Source organism: Sarcophilus harrisii, chromosome 3 (genome assembly GCF_902635505.1).
Source record: "Sarcophilus harrisii chromosome 3, mSarHar1.11, whole genome shotgun sequence".
In the NCBI taxonomy this organism is placed as follows: domain Eukaryota; kingdom Metazoa; phylum Chordata; class Mammalia; order Dasyuromorphia; family Dasyuridae; genus Sarcophilus; species Sarcophilus harrisii.
The window spans coordinates 599,607,413-599,623,009 of record NC_045428.1 but is presented as its reverse complement, the minus strand read 5'-3'; the positions used below and the strand labels follow the sequence as shown (position 1 = coordinate 599,623,009).

At 39.2% G+C, this 15,597-nt stretch overlaps 1 protein-coding gene across 1 annotated transcript; it reads left to right on the top strand.

Moving 5' to 3' along the window:
* Positions 1-15,565, top strand: LOC105749962 (zinc finger protein OZF-like). The gene is made up of 3 exons (XM_023500126.2): positions 1-115; positions 283-352; positions 7,972-15,565. Exon 3 carries the CDS (start codon positions 8,175-8,177, stop codon positions 9,489-9,491), a length of 1,317 nt encoding a protein of 438 aa, XP_023355894.2. The 5' UTR covers positions 1-115; positions 283-352; positions 7,972-8,174; the 3' UTR covers positions 9,492-15,565.
* Positions 15,566-15,597: the final 32 nt, after the last annotated feature.

Here is a 15,597-nt window from a genome sequence, read left to right as displayed (position 1 = left end):
GGAAGAAGCCTCCCCCGAGAGGCAGGAAGCAGGCAGGCCCCCGCCTTCTCCTGTAGCGCTGCCTGCAGTCATCGGCCACCGGCCCCAAGGCCGCTCTGGAAAACATTGGGATGAGGTGAGCCTGGTGACTCATCACGCCCTACGGACTCCATTTCCCAGAATCCCTCGCGAGGGATAGCCCGTTATTCCCCTATCACGTGGTGCGCCTAGTTTTTCCTGCCCCGGAATAGGTATGGGAGGGGGAACTGTGGAGCCGTAGTTCCTAGGACACTTTATGCGCAGGCGCAGTTCCCTTGGGAGCCCCGGCTTTTTTGGTCCCGGATTGATTGTGCAACTTGGGAAAGCCGGACGGGTAAGTGCGGGGGTGGGTCGTGGGGGCGGGGAAAGTCTCAGCCCTCACAGGCTGGCCCGGGGCTCCGCCTGACAACGAAGTCAGAAATTGCACGTGTGCGCGCGTGGGGGGGGGGAGAATAAAAGGCGGGAAGCTCCCTGCATGGAACATCACGCACGTCCGTGTGCATGTAGGTGTTGTTAGGTGTTTGTGTGCGCGTGCCCCGCCTCCCCTTCGTGGGGTCCCCCACGCAGTCCCCGGGCTCCTTCCGCGGCCCCTCCCCTTTCCCGGCAGAAGCTGTCCCCGGGGGAGGGGCAGAGCCGTCCCGCCCCTGGCCCTCTGACCTGCCTGACCCTTCCCCTGCAGGAGCTGAGGAGCAGGAGCTGCCAATGGGCCCGTGATGCCCGAGCCACTGGCCAGGGGAGCCCGGAGGACGCCGGGAGACCATGGAGGCCTTGGACCCCATGCTGGAGGACAGAGGTGAGGAGGTCAGGGGGCAGCCGTGGGCCCCGCCTCCGACGCCCTCTGGGCCTTCCCTCCGCCCCCCTGGGCCCCTCACCCACGGGCAGAGCTCTGACCACTAGGGCATCTACTCTCTGCCCCTCTGGAAACCCTTCCTGCAGAGGCTGGGGGAGCCCGGCATGGAAGGGGGGCTCCTGCTGCGGGGCTTGGCCCGGTGGTCTCCAGGGGTACCCCGGGGCCCCTCCCCTGGGAGGAGCAGAGCTCCCAGGAGCGGGGAGCAGGTGGTGCCCCTGAACCCTGCCCCCCTCAAACCGCTCCCCAACGCGGGGTTCAGGGGTGGGGGGATGGGAGGGGGGAGGCTGCAGGGAGGACACCTGTTCCCAATAGTGGTGGAGCTGCTGCAGGGGCGGCTTTTCCTGCCCTCAGATCTTGGAGGAGAGGCTGCCTTGGGGGGATGTCAGAGGAGGGTCTTTTTCTGGGAAACTCGGAGCCCACAAGGCAAGTGGTGAAACAGGAACGGAGCAGCTTCTTTCTGGCTGCCATGTTCCGGTGTTGGGCTTGTGGGCTCCTAAGACCCTCAGCTTTTTAAATGAGTTATTGTTCTCCCTCACATTTTTTCCCCTATATCTAATTGCTTACCGTCTTAGGAAGGAGGGAAAGGAGAGAAGAAGGGATGGAATTTGGAATACAAAACTTTAAATAAAAATGCTAACGAATTGAAAAAAAATAAGATTTTATTTTCTGCCAGTTACACGCCAGAACAATTTTTAATATTCAGTTTTGTTTTTAATTTTTAAAACTTTTGAGTTCCAGATTCTTTCTCTCCCTTCTATTTTTCCTGCCTCCCAGAGACAGCAATCTGATATAGGGTGTATGTGTGCAGTTATATATAATATTTCCATTTTAGTCATTTTGTGCAAGAAAACTCAAAAAAGGAAAGTGAAAAGTGGTCTTCTTTAGTCTGTCTTCAGTTAACATCAATTCTCTCTCTGGAGGTGGATAGCGTGTTTCATCATGGATCCCTTAAAATTGTCCTGGATCATTGTATTGTTGAGAACTGCTTAGTTGTTCACAGTTATTCATCTTACAGTATTGCTGGTTCTCCTGGTCCTGTTTACTTCACTTTGCATCTGCTCACGGAAGTCTTTCCACTTTTTTCCGAGAGCAGTCTTGTTCATCATTTTTTATTGCCCAGTAATATTCCATTACAACCGCAACTTGTTCATTCTCCAATTGATGGACGTCTCAGTTTCCAATTTTTAGCCAACACAAAAAGTGCTGCTGTAAATATGTTTGGACAAATAAGTTTTTTCTCTTTCCATTTACAAACAAAACAAAACTTCTTTGGAATAGAAACCTAGCAGTGCTTATTGCTGGATCAAAAAGAGTGTACAGTTTTATAATCCTTTGAGTATAGTTTCAAATTACAGATAGTTGTATCAGTTCACAACTGCACCAGCACTGCTTTAGTATCCCAGTGTTCTCACATGCCCTCCAATATCCGTCATTTTTCTTTTTTGTTATCAAAGTCAAGCTGATAGGTATAAAGTGGCACCTTACACGTGGTTTAATTTGCATTTCTATAATAAGTAAATACATATATATATAAATATAATAAATATAAATACATATAAATAATATATAATAAATATTGACTTAGAGCATTTTTTCACATAGCTATAGTCAGCTTTGATTTCTTCATTTCAAATTCCTTGTTTATATTTTTTGACCACTGATCATTTGAGAAATGACTTCTACTTTTATAAATTTGACTCACTTCTCTATATATTTGAGAAATGAGGCCTTAATTGGAAATAGTTGTTATATAAATTTCCTCCCATTTTCTGCTTTCTTTTATAATGTTGGTTGAATTGATTTTGTTCGTATAAAAATTTTAATTTTATGTAATTGAAATTAAACATTTTACATTTTGTTGTGCTCTCTGTATCTAGTTTGGCCCTTAATTCTTCCCTTAGCCCTAGATCTGACCGGTGAACTATTCTGTGGTCTTTTACTATCCTGATAGTATTAACCTTTATGTCCTAACACCCTTAGTAGCCATTTTGACCTTATCTTGGTCTAATGTAGGGGTAAGGAACACCTGACCGACGCCATATAAAAAGCCTATAAATCTGCCCTAGCAACTGCAGGCGATGATGAGCTGAGAGCTATGAACAACAACCTCCCCCGCCCCAGTTCTGTTAGTTGCTAATTTTGTGTGGCCGGTGAATGATATAAATATGCAGATGGCCCTTGGCAGAAAGAAAGCTCCCCAAACCTGGTCTACAGTGTGAGATGTTGGTCTCTAGTTTCGACCATACTGTTTTTTAAAAGGTATTCTAAGAAAACAAGCAGCTTTACATTTTTCCCCGATATAATTTCCTCTTCCTTTTTTGCCCATTGTGCCAGAATGCCAAAGCCTTCGTAACTGTGGGTCTTCTTGTTGAAAATACTGGTTCTCTCCCAGCTTTGGGTCTTCCAGAGAGTTGATGAGACAGCTGTGACTCAAACTCTAGAGCCCAGAGCAGAAGCTGGTATGCTCCACTGGACACCTCCCTCTGGGATGGGGTTCTTAACCTGGTCAGAAACCTTGTACTTTTGGATTTGGGGCCTCCTGACCCAGGGCTGGCACGCCGAGCTACCCGTCTCAGTGAGTTGTTTGTAATGCACTTTGCAGACCTTCCAGCATTCTAATGTCTCCCCAGCGTCCTGCCCCTTGTAATGTCCTTTTGCCCTCCTTTGTGGGGAGGGGTCCTTAACAGTCCCCTGCCTGTTGAAGCAGTCTGGGATACAGACACCGGGCACATGACATTTGGGTGGACCTCGGTCCTGCTCCACGCTTGGCACTGTTCCTTCTCCCAGTTCTGAATCAGTCAGGCTGTTTTCCGGTCCCCGGGATGCTGCCCCTGGTCTCCATGAGGGCTTTGGTCAGGTGCTGGCTATGAGGGATTTCTCCTGGTCTCTATCTGTTGAGAGTCGGGTCCCAAGGGAATGGCAGTGACCCTGGCCTGAGTCAGAAGGAAGCCCACCCAGAGACAAAGATCCCCTCCGGGCCCCCCTGTGTGGCTTCCTTCTAGTAGGGGAGGGGCTCAGTGACTAAAAGTCTTTGGAATCTCTCCAGGGACCTGGGGGCTGCAGTTTGCAGTAAATCTCAGGACTGCAGGCCTAGAGGGCTTTTGATGAGCCAGAAGGGTGGGGAATCTCCCTCAGGCCACAGGGGAAGGAGCCTTTCTCTAAACTCTGTGGGCCAGGAGCGAGGTAGCCTTCTGTCCTCAGGCGCCCTGGAGGTAGGGCTCTCTGGATTACAGGAGTCACAGGCTTTCCATGGGCAGCAGGTGTACTCTCTGTGTCCCCAAAATAAGTAACTTCACTCTGATCCACAGGCGAAGGGAGAGCTTCTGCTGGCCACAGATTTGTGATCTAGTCTTGTTCCTGCTTTCCTGTGTATTTGGTACAAAACAATTCCCTGGGGAGCCAGTAGAGCCAGAGGATTCATTGATAGTGCCTTTCTGGGGAGTGTAGAGGCCCAAGTATTTCCTGCTTCCCGCTCCTGTGTATCAGTAAGTGATGATGCCGTTGCATCCACGGTTTTTAATCTCATTTTCTACTAAGAACATGTGAGACAAATGGTGCTGGGGGACAGCCTTGCCGTTTTTCAGATTTGGAATTGGAGATTCAGAAGAGCTGAGTGACAGACACATCTGTGAGCTCATGCTTACATAGTATAAGAACTAGATTCCAGGTCTCCTTATTCTTCCTTCCTTCTTCCTCCTTTCCCATAAAGGACTCTTGGGAACTTTTAGATAACTTTATTATCCCTTTCCATTTTTCTTTCTCTTCCCTTCCTTAGAAAAGTTAGATTTTTCCTGTGACTTCCCTCCTTGTTAGGTGCAAACAGATACAATCAAAACAAATTTCCACTTCGGCCGTGTCCTAAATAACATTTGTCTGTTTCTGCATTCTGCGTCCTTTTCCTGTCTTGGGAGGTGAGGAGCTTGCTTAATCATTAGTTATCAGGAACCCTGGTTGATCACTACACTGAAGAGTTAAGCGCAATATCATTCCACCCCATTTGTACACCAAAACTTGTTCATCTATTCCCCGATTTATGGGTACCCTTTTAGATCCCCAATTCTTGCTGACTTAAAAAGGGTTCTGAGTATTTTTCCATATCCTTGGTTTGTTTTACTTAGTACTATCTAATCTACTCTCCCTCTTACTTCTCTCTCCTCACTTCTTTCCTTTACTTCCTATTTTCTTGTTGAGTAAAATGTATTTCTGCACCCTATTGTATGTACCAGTTCAGATGAGGGTAAGGCTCAGTTCTCCCCGACCCATCATTTAGGTAGATGTTTATTTGTACACCCTGGTATTATCTCAGATGATTTTCCTTTACCTTCTTTTCTTCCCTTCATCCCAATGGGTTCCTCTTCATCTTTTTCGTCTTTTATTAAGAACATCGAAACCTGATGGAACCACTCCCAGGCTTGGTCTAATATGAACCCTGATGATGATAGGTTCATAAGGGCGACACATTTTATCCCCCCATCCCATTTTAATGTAAATAGTTTATTCTTATTTAATCCTTTATCATTATTCATTCATTACCTTTTTATGTTTCTCTTCAGCCTCATGTTTGAACTTTCATTTACTCCACAGCTTTGGTTTTTCCATCAGGAAGGGTTGGAAATCTTGTTTCTTGGAAGTTTCTTTATTTTTTGTTTCTCTAGCTTTATATTCATTTTTCTGTATATGTTATTTTTGGCTATAAGTCCGTATCTCTTTCCACCTGAACTATATCCCAAGTTCTCTGCTCTTTTTTAGTGATGGCTACTAAATCATGAGTGATTCTCACTGTGGTTTCTTGATACTTGAATTCTTTCTCTCTGGCTACTTGTATTTTTAAATATTAATTTTTTTTTTTTTGATCCTAGATCTGTTTTTCAGGTGAGCTGTTTTTACAGTGAGGAACCTTTACGCTTCTATTTCATTCAGTTTTTTGACTGTTTTCACATTTCTTGTTGTCTCATGAAGTCATTGTATTTTGTTTGTTATTTTCAGGGAGTTTGTTGCATGATCAAGGTTTTGTACCTCTTGGACTAAGCTGTTAATTCCTTTTCTGGTTCTTCCTATTATTTCCATCATATCAGCTGATGATATTTTAAATATTTTAAAACAGCAATCATATTTTATTTGAAGTTTTCTTTTTTTTTTTCCAACTTTCAAAGGAGGCAATTGGGATTAAGTGACTTGCCCAGAGTCACACAGCTAGTAAGTGTTAAATATCTGAGGCCGAATTTGAACTTAGGTCCTCCTTCTTCCAGAGCTGATGTTCTATCCATATGACATCTAGCTGGCCTTTTATTTGAAGTTTTCTCCATGATAAACATTCTCAGTGCTTTTAGCCTGTATTTAAGTTATAGTCTCCTGATTATTTCCCATCTTTCCTCCTCCTCATCTGGTTCTGATTTGTCAATTTTTTAAACTTGTCAGCATCTGCAGCTGTGTTCTGACCAGTGAAGAGTATTATGAGACTGTTATTTCTTTCGTATCCTTTCTTGCCTCCCCTTCCCCCTGTCATTTCAAAATAATAAAAAAGCAAACTTATCTGTTGTTATATATTTTGCTTTTTAACTATATCAAATCACCAGCTGTTTATTCACTTAAACTGTTTTCCACCTATTTTATCCCATTTTGAACTGGTGTGAATGAATCTTTGAACACTGGCTAACTGCAGGTCTTTAAAATTGATCCCAGTTAAATTTCATATCTTGCTTCTTGGGTTTCTCCACAGAAGTCCTCCTATATATTTCATTAGGATGTGATAGTGGTTCTTAGCACTCTCACCCTATACCAGGGGAGGATAAATTGGGATGGATCTACTAAGCTTGAAGATCTTCTGGTGTCTACTCTTCCTAGCAACTTCAGTAAGATTTTCACCAGATTATCCATAAACTGATGAATTTTGGGGCCATAGAAATACTAGAAGGTAAAATGCCAAATAGTAGAGGGGTTGTAAATCTGTGGCCACAGAGCAGATACCCACACACAGAAAAAACACACATCCTTGAAGCCCTTGAAGATATTTAGCAAATCCATCTCCTTTGGGTTCTTAAATATGGATTGTGTTATCCAGGGTATTAGCTATCCTTAGCTTTGTGTCAGCAACAAGTATGATTAGCATATCTTATTTGTTTTAAAATCCAATATAGTTATGGAAGAGAAAGTAAAATATATAACCTGTTGTATTTGTGGCAATAGGTACTTCTTTCCACATTAATATCAGTCTAGTAGTTTGATTCTCTTTAGATAAATTTCAGTCACAGATCTCATAACAAAGAATATTTTATGAACATTCCTCACATCAACAAGGATAACTTAAAAGATTTTTGGCAGATATGTCACTGAAGTCTAACTCTGTGATGACTAAAGTAACCTTCCTGATGAATTCTGATCAGTAAAAAAAGTGAGGGATGGTTAATGTGGTTTGAATTTTTTTTTTCCATTACTTACAAAATGTGTAATTGGATTGGATCAGATCAGAACATTGATACCAAAAGGATAAGTAACTTTTCTATAGCTCTTTAGGTTCTACAAATCACTTTAAGTACTTTACCTTATCTGATCCTTACTAGATCTTTACCACTCTTGGCATTCCTATTGTTCAGATTAGGAAAATGGAATCTGTACCACTTTAGTGACTTAGCCCATTTTCACTTCAGCCAATTATAGTTTTCAGAATCGATCTCTTTTTCCATTTAAAAAAAAATTACATCTGTCTTTTGTTCTTTATGATTTCTCAGAGATTAGCATACTTTGCAGGTTATTTGGGTACTGGTGAGTCAATCCTTTGGGTTCTGGGTATTGGAATATACTCAACTTTGAATACGTATCTCTCAACATTGACTTTCTGTAATGTTTGAGAAGCAGTTTGGCGGTGTAGGAAGAGCCTTGGATTAAGGTAGTGAGAAGATCTGCGATGGAGTCCCAGTCAACCCTCATTAGCAATTTAGTCAGTGAACTCTCTGCTTTCAAACCACCCAAATGTACCAATACTTGCTCCAGCCTATTTCAGAGGGTTGTTGAGAAGTTTAAATCCAGTAATATTTGTGAAAGTACTTTTTAAACAGTCATCATTAAAAGCATGTAAATACTGGTATTTAATTTATTCATTTCAGATTGGAAAACTGAGCCTGAAACAAAAGAATCTGTTTCAAAAGTTGACATTGTTGTGGACAAATCATCCCAGGAACAATACTCAAAAGATGATTACCAGTGCCCCAAGTTGGGAGAAGGATGGAATTATGATGTTGAGAAACCTGCTGTGCGTAATGAATGTGGGGAAGCATTCAAGTGTAATAACGATCTTTTTCAGGATCATATGACATATAATGTAAACCAAAGCCATGGTTATAATGAATTTGAAAAAGACATAATGGAGGATAAACATCATCCTGAGCATCAGAAAATCCAACCTAGAGAGAAACTTCATGTCTGTAAAGATTGTGGCAAAACTTTTAGCTTCAGCTCGTCCCTTATGTACCATCAGAAAATTCATACTGGAGAGAAGCCACATAAATGTAACGAATGTGGAAAAGCTTTCATTCTTCGAACGCAGCTAAATTCCCACCAGAGAATTCATACAGGGGGAAAACCGTATGAATGCAGCGAATGTGGAAAAACTTTTAGATACAATTCGTCTTTTACGTACCACCAGAAAATTCATACTGGGGAGAAACCTTATGAATGTTATGAGTGTGGGAAGGTTTTCAGAGGGAATACCCAGCTTAATTCCCATCAGAGAATCCACACTGGAGAGAAACCTTATGAATGTGATGAATGTGGGAAAACCTTCAATCAGAGCACCCAGCTTACTTTCCACAAAAGAATTCATACTGGAGAAAAACCCTATGAATGTAATGAATGTGGGAAGGCCTTCATGCAGAGTGCACATCTCATTTCTCACCAAAAAATTCATACTGGAGAGAAACCTTACGAATGTAATGAATGTGGGAAGGCTTTTAGTTCTAGTACATCCCTCACTTACCACCGGAGAATTCATACCGGAGAGAAACCTTATAAATGTAATGAGTGTGGGAAGGCTTTCATCCAGAGTGCACACCTTACTTCCCACCAGAAAATTCATACTGGAGAGAAACCTTATGAATGTAGAGACTGTGGGAAAGTTTTTAGCTCCAATTCATCTCTTATTTACCACCAGAGAATTCATACTGGAGAGAAACCTTATGTATGTAATGAATGTGGGCAGGCCTTCAGAGTGAACACACAGCTTACTTCCCATCAGAGAATTCATACTGGAGAAAAGCCTTACGAGTGTAATGAATGTGGGAAAGCTTTTGTCCATAGCACTCATCTAACCTTCCATCAGAGGATTCATACTGGGGAGAAGCCATATGAATGTAATGAATGTGGGAAAGCTTTTAGCTCTGGCTCATCCCTTACTAACCACCAGAGAGTTCATACTGGAGAAAAACCTTATGAATGTAATGAGTGTGGGAAATCTTTTAGACACAATTCATCCTTTCTTTACCACCAGAGAATTCATACTGGAGAGAAACCTTATATATGTAGTGAATGTGGAAAGGGCTTTATTCTCCGAACACAGCTCACTTCCCACCAGAAAAAGCATACTGAAGAGAAACTTTATGAACATAATGAATATGGAAAAGCTTTTTGATACAATGAATTGTTTATCCCTCAGATACTTTGTAGTAGAAGAAAATGTGAACAAAGTAGTTGGAAAGCCTTCCACTAGAGCACTAAAATGTTTAATCTGGAAGGATTTATAAAATAATGAACATGGGATGTTCATTCTAAGCTCAAAGAAAACTTATAATTATGGAATTATCTAAAACTCTTCAAACAAGGTGCACACCTTAGAGAATACCAGAAAAATACTGGAGAGAGTCCTGTAAATGTAATCACTGTGGAAAAGGCTTTAAATATCAGTCATCCTTTAATTACCACAAAAGAATTGTTGAAAGTGAATTGTTTGGAGAATATAAATGACTCCATTTTGTTCGGTGTTAGCCATTTTTCTGTGTAGGAACCCTGCATGAACTGAAGGACCAGCTTAAATAGTTGGCTCTCTTCAATGTCTTCTTTCATTCTCTAATTGGTACAAAAAGACTTGATTCCTTTAAAAAAAAAAAAAAAAAGAAGAAGAAAAGAAAAGAAAAAAGGACTCCACAAGCTCTGGAATATCTCCTTCCCTCATTTAACGTGATAAATAGTTCCCCTTGACTTGATGAAATTAACCATACTAAAAAGGGCACATCCTTTCTCAGTCTTCGATAGCTATCATATACATTTTCTTTAAGAAGTATATGTTTTTCTTTGTAATACTATTCGCGCTGTAATGAGCAGCCATCTTTTTTTTCCTTGGTTTTCTACAATGTATAAATAATATCAGTGACACACAGGTGGAGTAGGTTGCTCTCTGAGCGTATGATAAAACCTGTTTCTCCGACTTGTGTTAGTCACGAATTGGCAAAAGGTGGCCAAACTGATAAGAAAATTCTTGCCACAATTTTGGCAACTCCGTCTGGTACTGGCCAGTCCAGCCTTTACTGATCCCCAGCTCCAAGAACTTTCCAGCCATATACCGATGAGTTCATTTCAGGAACTTCTAGAAATGGGGAAAAGGGAGGGCTATTAAAGGCAGTTGGACACTCTTGTGCTCCCAATTAAGAGACCAACAGAAACAGGTTAATGTTTTGTGTATTCTTGTATTGTGTGGTCTGGTCTTGTGTCATTTGTGCTTACTCTGTGTCTTGATTAACTTTCCTGTCTAAATTCTTGGTTAGATTTTCAGTGTGCTCTTGTACCTGGCAGTAAGGGGCCATAGAGCCTTTGGAAAAACTATATTTGGAAGGGTAATACCAGAGGAAACTGGTGGAGGTCAGACAAGTCATCTGACCATAAACTCAAGTGGTCAGGAGGCCAGAGACGGGAGAATCCCAAACATTAATGCTATAAAGCAGATGTAAGCCTTAATATTACCTTGAGTAATCAGTCATCATGATGGGAGCTGGTTGATATTTCTGTTCTGGAATAGAATCTTCAGCTCAGTTTTGATGACTTGGGGAAAAAATTCTGGGAAGGGCTAGTCTCTAAATAAGAATTTGTTTTTTCTTAAACTAAATGGGCATTCAATACCTAGTTTACTTAATGTTAAACTAATAAGATTAATTTACTAAATTAACATACTAAATGATACTGGCCATTACAGTCATGAAACTTTAGAATTCTAGAGGGAAAAAAATGAATTATGGATTTATTCGGGTCGTTCCTAAGGCGCATACATTTTGCCAACCAAATTGTGAAACATTAATGAATCTTTCTCCTCGGGAGAGAGAAAGCCACCTCCTCATGCAGTTTTGCCCTTTACACCTTGCCCCTCAGGGGCAAGAAAAACTTTCCTATGAAATCCTCTTGCTGGTTATTTTTTTATCTTCAGTGAATGGGATGGAGATCACCAGATACAACTTCTAGCTTTCTTGCAGTGAAATTCTGGCCAAGACTGCTATTTTGTAGAAAACAACGAATGTTAAATGATCTTTCAGTGGTCTCTGTTATTACTGCCATCACCTGGTACTGGTAGAAGATAAGTTCTCGTCTCCCCAGATACCTAGCCAGTTCTAGTGTTCAGCTGTCCTGTTCTCAGTAAACTTTCCATAGAAAATAAGGAGGGTTAGGGGAAGAGAACTTTTAGACCACAAATTTCAAGTCTTTCAAAAGATAGTCTTGTTTCTATGTTCTTAATTCTAACTAGGTTGGAAGTGAATGAAAAGATTAGAGGGAAGAAAATCCTTTCCCCTTTTACATAAATGTATGGTATTATAAACTAATTAGAGATTAAATTTTGATTGAAATGTAATCCCTTATTATGAATTTTTCCCCTTGAGGCAATTGGGGTTAAGTGACTTGCCCAGGATCACACAGCTGGGAAGTATTATGCGTCTGAGGTCATATTCAAACTCAGGTCCTCCTGACTTCAGAGCTGGTGCTCTATCCATTGCACCAGCTAGCTGCCCTCCTTGCTATGAATTTTCAATGTAGTATGGATGTTTTTATAAAGGCTGGAATATCTTCTTGAGTTTTTGAGGTTGATGCTCTTTATTAACTTAAGAAAAATGAAAGTTAATACAGATAACACTTCAACCCCTTTACCACCCTCTCTCTTCCTTGAAGTGTGACAGGTTTATTGTTTTAAGGTAAGATATTTTATTCTTTTAAGAAGATGATTTCACCAACTAGAAGAAAACTAAGAAAGCCTTAAACAGTTTTAAAAAAACAAAAGAAAAAATTAAGAACCAAATAGTTTTGCAGTCTGCAATTCTTAAATATTTGGTGCTTAAGAACCATGTAGTGCAATTATTAACTCATATACAATTTGAAAAAAAAAAAAGGTTTATTTAAATCAGCAAAATTGCATTTTAAGGGAAAGTTTTCATTTTACTTCTGTGTTCTGTGAATCAACTTGATAAAGTATAAGAGCCTAAGTAAATTAGAAGCAAAGTCATCTTTAAAAGAAATTAGAAGTGACTGCATGTACAAGCCTTTAAAGAAACAAATTGGAAATATTTTATCTAACAAAATAAGGAATAATCTGTAAACTAAGTTTCCATTTTGATCAGGGAAAAAGTAAAAGTTTTGCAGTTACTTGGAATTGTGTAATAAAACTTGTGCTAATTTAGAAAGATGAGATTTTAGTAATGTAAAGAAATCTAGTTTTGCGCCTGGAATGGAATATGATTAGGAAATAAAGTTGTGAGGGATGGAGAAAGTAGAGAAGGAAAGTGAAGAGTTGAATCGGTTTGGAAATCAAAGAGTCGGGTTTTGAAGGGAACAATAAGAAAGTTAAAGGATGTTTGGAGACCATTTGCACTTAAACAGTGTGGATATAAAACTTGATTAGAAGGCAATGAGAATTAAAGAAGTAGGGAATATAAAACTAATGATTTTCTTGCTCAACTTGCCATAATACAAGATCTTTGTTTTTGCCAGCAGTCAAAATGTCCAGCAAAGCTCAAAAGAAAAGCCAAGAAGGTAATAAAATATCACAGTTAAGTCTTATAATTGCTCTAGATTAGAGGAAAATGGAAGATCTCCATGGCTCTAAAATGATAGGAGAACTTCTTTCCTTCTCAACTAATTAATTTTGAGGGTTTTCTTAATGATTGCCAAGCTTTATATCATCAATTTTTATATTCTTGTTTATGTAGAAAAGTAGCTGGAATCATGTGGCAAAAACTGGGAAATTACTATTTCAAAATAATCTATGTTCTTAGTGGTAATTACTGATAGCGCCTTGGTAATATAAGGACAATTCACCTTAATATATACTGATCTCTATTATCTATACTATGCTCTCTACTGATCTCTTAATGTAACTAATATAGAATACAAGAATTGATAGATGAAATGATAATTCAGAATGCATTTAGTTGAGTTGATGTCATTTGATTGGCTGTGTTTTGTTTCATGTTTCAAATCCATAATATTGTTTAAAAAATTAGGATGTTCCTTATTTTTTGCATTGTGATTTTGGGAAACCATTATAAATACTGTTAATTTGAAAAGTGATACCCAGAATGTACTTTCATCGTTTGTATCATTAGGAGATTAACCTCCCCCTCCCACCCTTTGAGTTGAATGCTGTGAAATGATGAATTTGAATTCTCACATATTAGAGACTTGTAGTTTAAAAAAACCCTGTCTACTTCCTTGATTATATTTTGCATAAATATGAATAATGATAATTATTTAGAATTTGGCAAAGCCTAAAAACCTTGTAAATTCTTCTTATCTGTGAAATTCTTCTAAGGACATGTCAGGTCCTTTGGCTCTTCAACTTGGGCAAGATTATAAAATCTCAGCTCCGTGGAAGAGGGCACTGAAATAATGGAACTTTGCAAGTTCTAAGATAAAAATCAGATTACTAATTATGAAGTTCATGAAAGGCAAACTATACAAAATTATACCTGGAAAAATGTGCATTGAAGTTATATCTTTGAGCCAATGTAACATAGATTTCAGTGAAGATATTTTTCTTTTTGCCTTATGTGATACCTTAAGATATCCAAATTGTCAGAAGCCATCGTCTTTCTCAATTTTCAAGGAACTATATCAAACATTAACTTTTTATATAAAACCCCAGAATGGATTATTTTCTTAACCTTTACTACTTAGTTATGATATCAGGATGTCTGAACATATACATACACACAAACGAATTAAAGTTGTTTTTTTAAATGTCACGTATGTACTTAATGAGTACTGAGGATCAGTTTTTAAAATTATTTTAAGTGAATATTATTGCAACAACAAGGAAATTACTATATCCTCCCTTAAACTGTGACCACTGGAATTTGCTATGTTAAGGGAGTTAAGCCTCTTGGGACTATAATTTGATTTGGTCTGAGTTTTGAATTCAGATATAATTTTGAATTATTGCTAAGCCAGTAATTCAGCATTCAAGGAAAATGCCATAAACTGCTCAAAGGAAGGGCATTCTGAGAAATGCTGCAGGTGAGTGTAAGTTCCTGGGAAGACTGAGAAAAGAGCTTTCTGAAAGTAATGGTAGGAACTTCTAGACTCAATTTCCCCACTGTGCTTTCCTCTCTGAATAGTAAAATTTCCCACCTGGTTAATATTGAGCCTGACTGTAAAATCCTGTGAATAGTATGAATATATTTCAGATTTTATCCTGGAAATAATAAGGAACTACTGAACATCATTCAGGGGTATTTTGAGGTCCGCTTAAATATTCACAGATGCTTATCCATGTAAATGCCAAAATTCACAGGCATATGAATATGTTTTAGTAATTGTTTATAAGATCTTAGATCGAGCCTTTCCAATATAGAATTGTTTAATTAGTTGTCAAGAAACTTTGAAGTCACAATTTTTTTTTTTAATGAGAAGATAGAGGAAATGAATGTTATCCAAGTCCTTTACAAAACAACTTAAATGACTACCTTGAGGTATATACATATATGTACATATATAGGGAGAAGAGAGGTACTTGTGATCCTTTGCAAACCACCTATTACATCAGGAAGGGTTCAGTGAGATTTTGAACTTTCTCTCTGAAAAACAAAAGGTTTGCTCAATAAAATATACTGCCACTTTCTAGAAGCCTTTGTTTTTATGGTTTTACGCATTAAAACTAAAGCTCTAGTAGCTTAACCAGGGAAATATAAAAGTAGTAGATAGAGAATTCAGTGTTTTCAGTTGCTCTGTAGAAAATGCTCTTTGTCCTAACCAAACGGCCAAAGATCGTGTCCCCTCCTCTTAATATGTGTGGCTAGACGCCATACAAAATAGTCAACATTAGGTTTATTAAACATAAGTTTTTACAGTCACATGATCCTAAGGCACTTAGCTTTAAGTAAAGGTTTGCCTCAATTTGTTGAAATTCATACATTAAATGAACTAGTTCTCCAAAGCATTTCATTATGTATAAGCTGATTAAATGGATTTTAAAACAAAACATTTGTATCTTATTTTGGGAATGTTTAAAAACGGGAAATTGAATTTTTCTCTCCGTTTCTGTTTGAGACAGAAGGATTTATTTTAGAAAGTGAGGTTCTTGAGAATCCTTTAAAAGATTGTTCCTCTAGCCCATAGATAGCATTGTTTATAGCAATGTCTGGTTGTACCATGCAGCAGGTTTCAGGTAAACATCTAAAGAAAAAAAAAAACAGTATGGAATACTAATAACTAAACTTTCAGAGATGACCTCATCTGATGTTCTTCCTCTAGCCCTGATGTTCCTA

Bases quoted from the DNA above. Each gene is read 5' to 3' on its own strand.
- LOC105749962 (XM_023500126.2), top strand. From the start codon at position 8,175: ATGACATATAATGTAAACCAAAGCCATGGTTATAATGAATTTGAAAAA.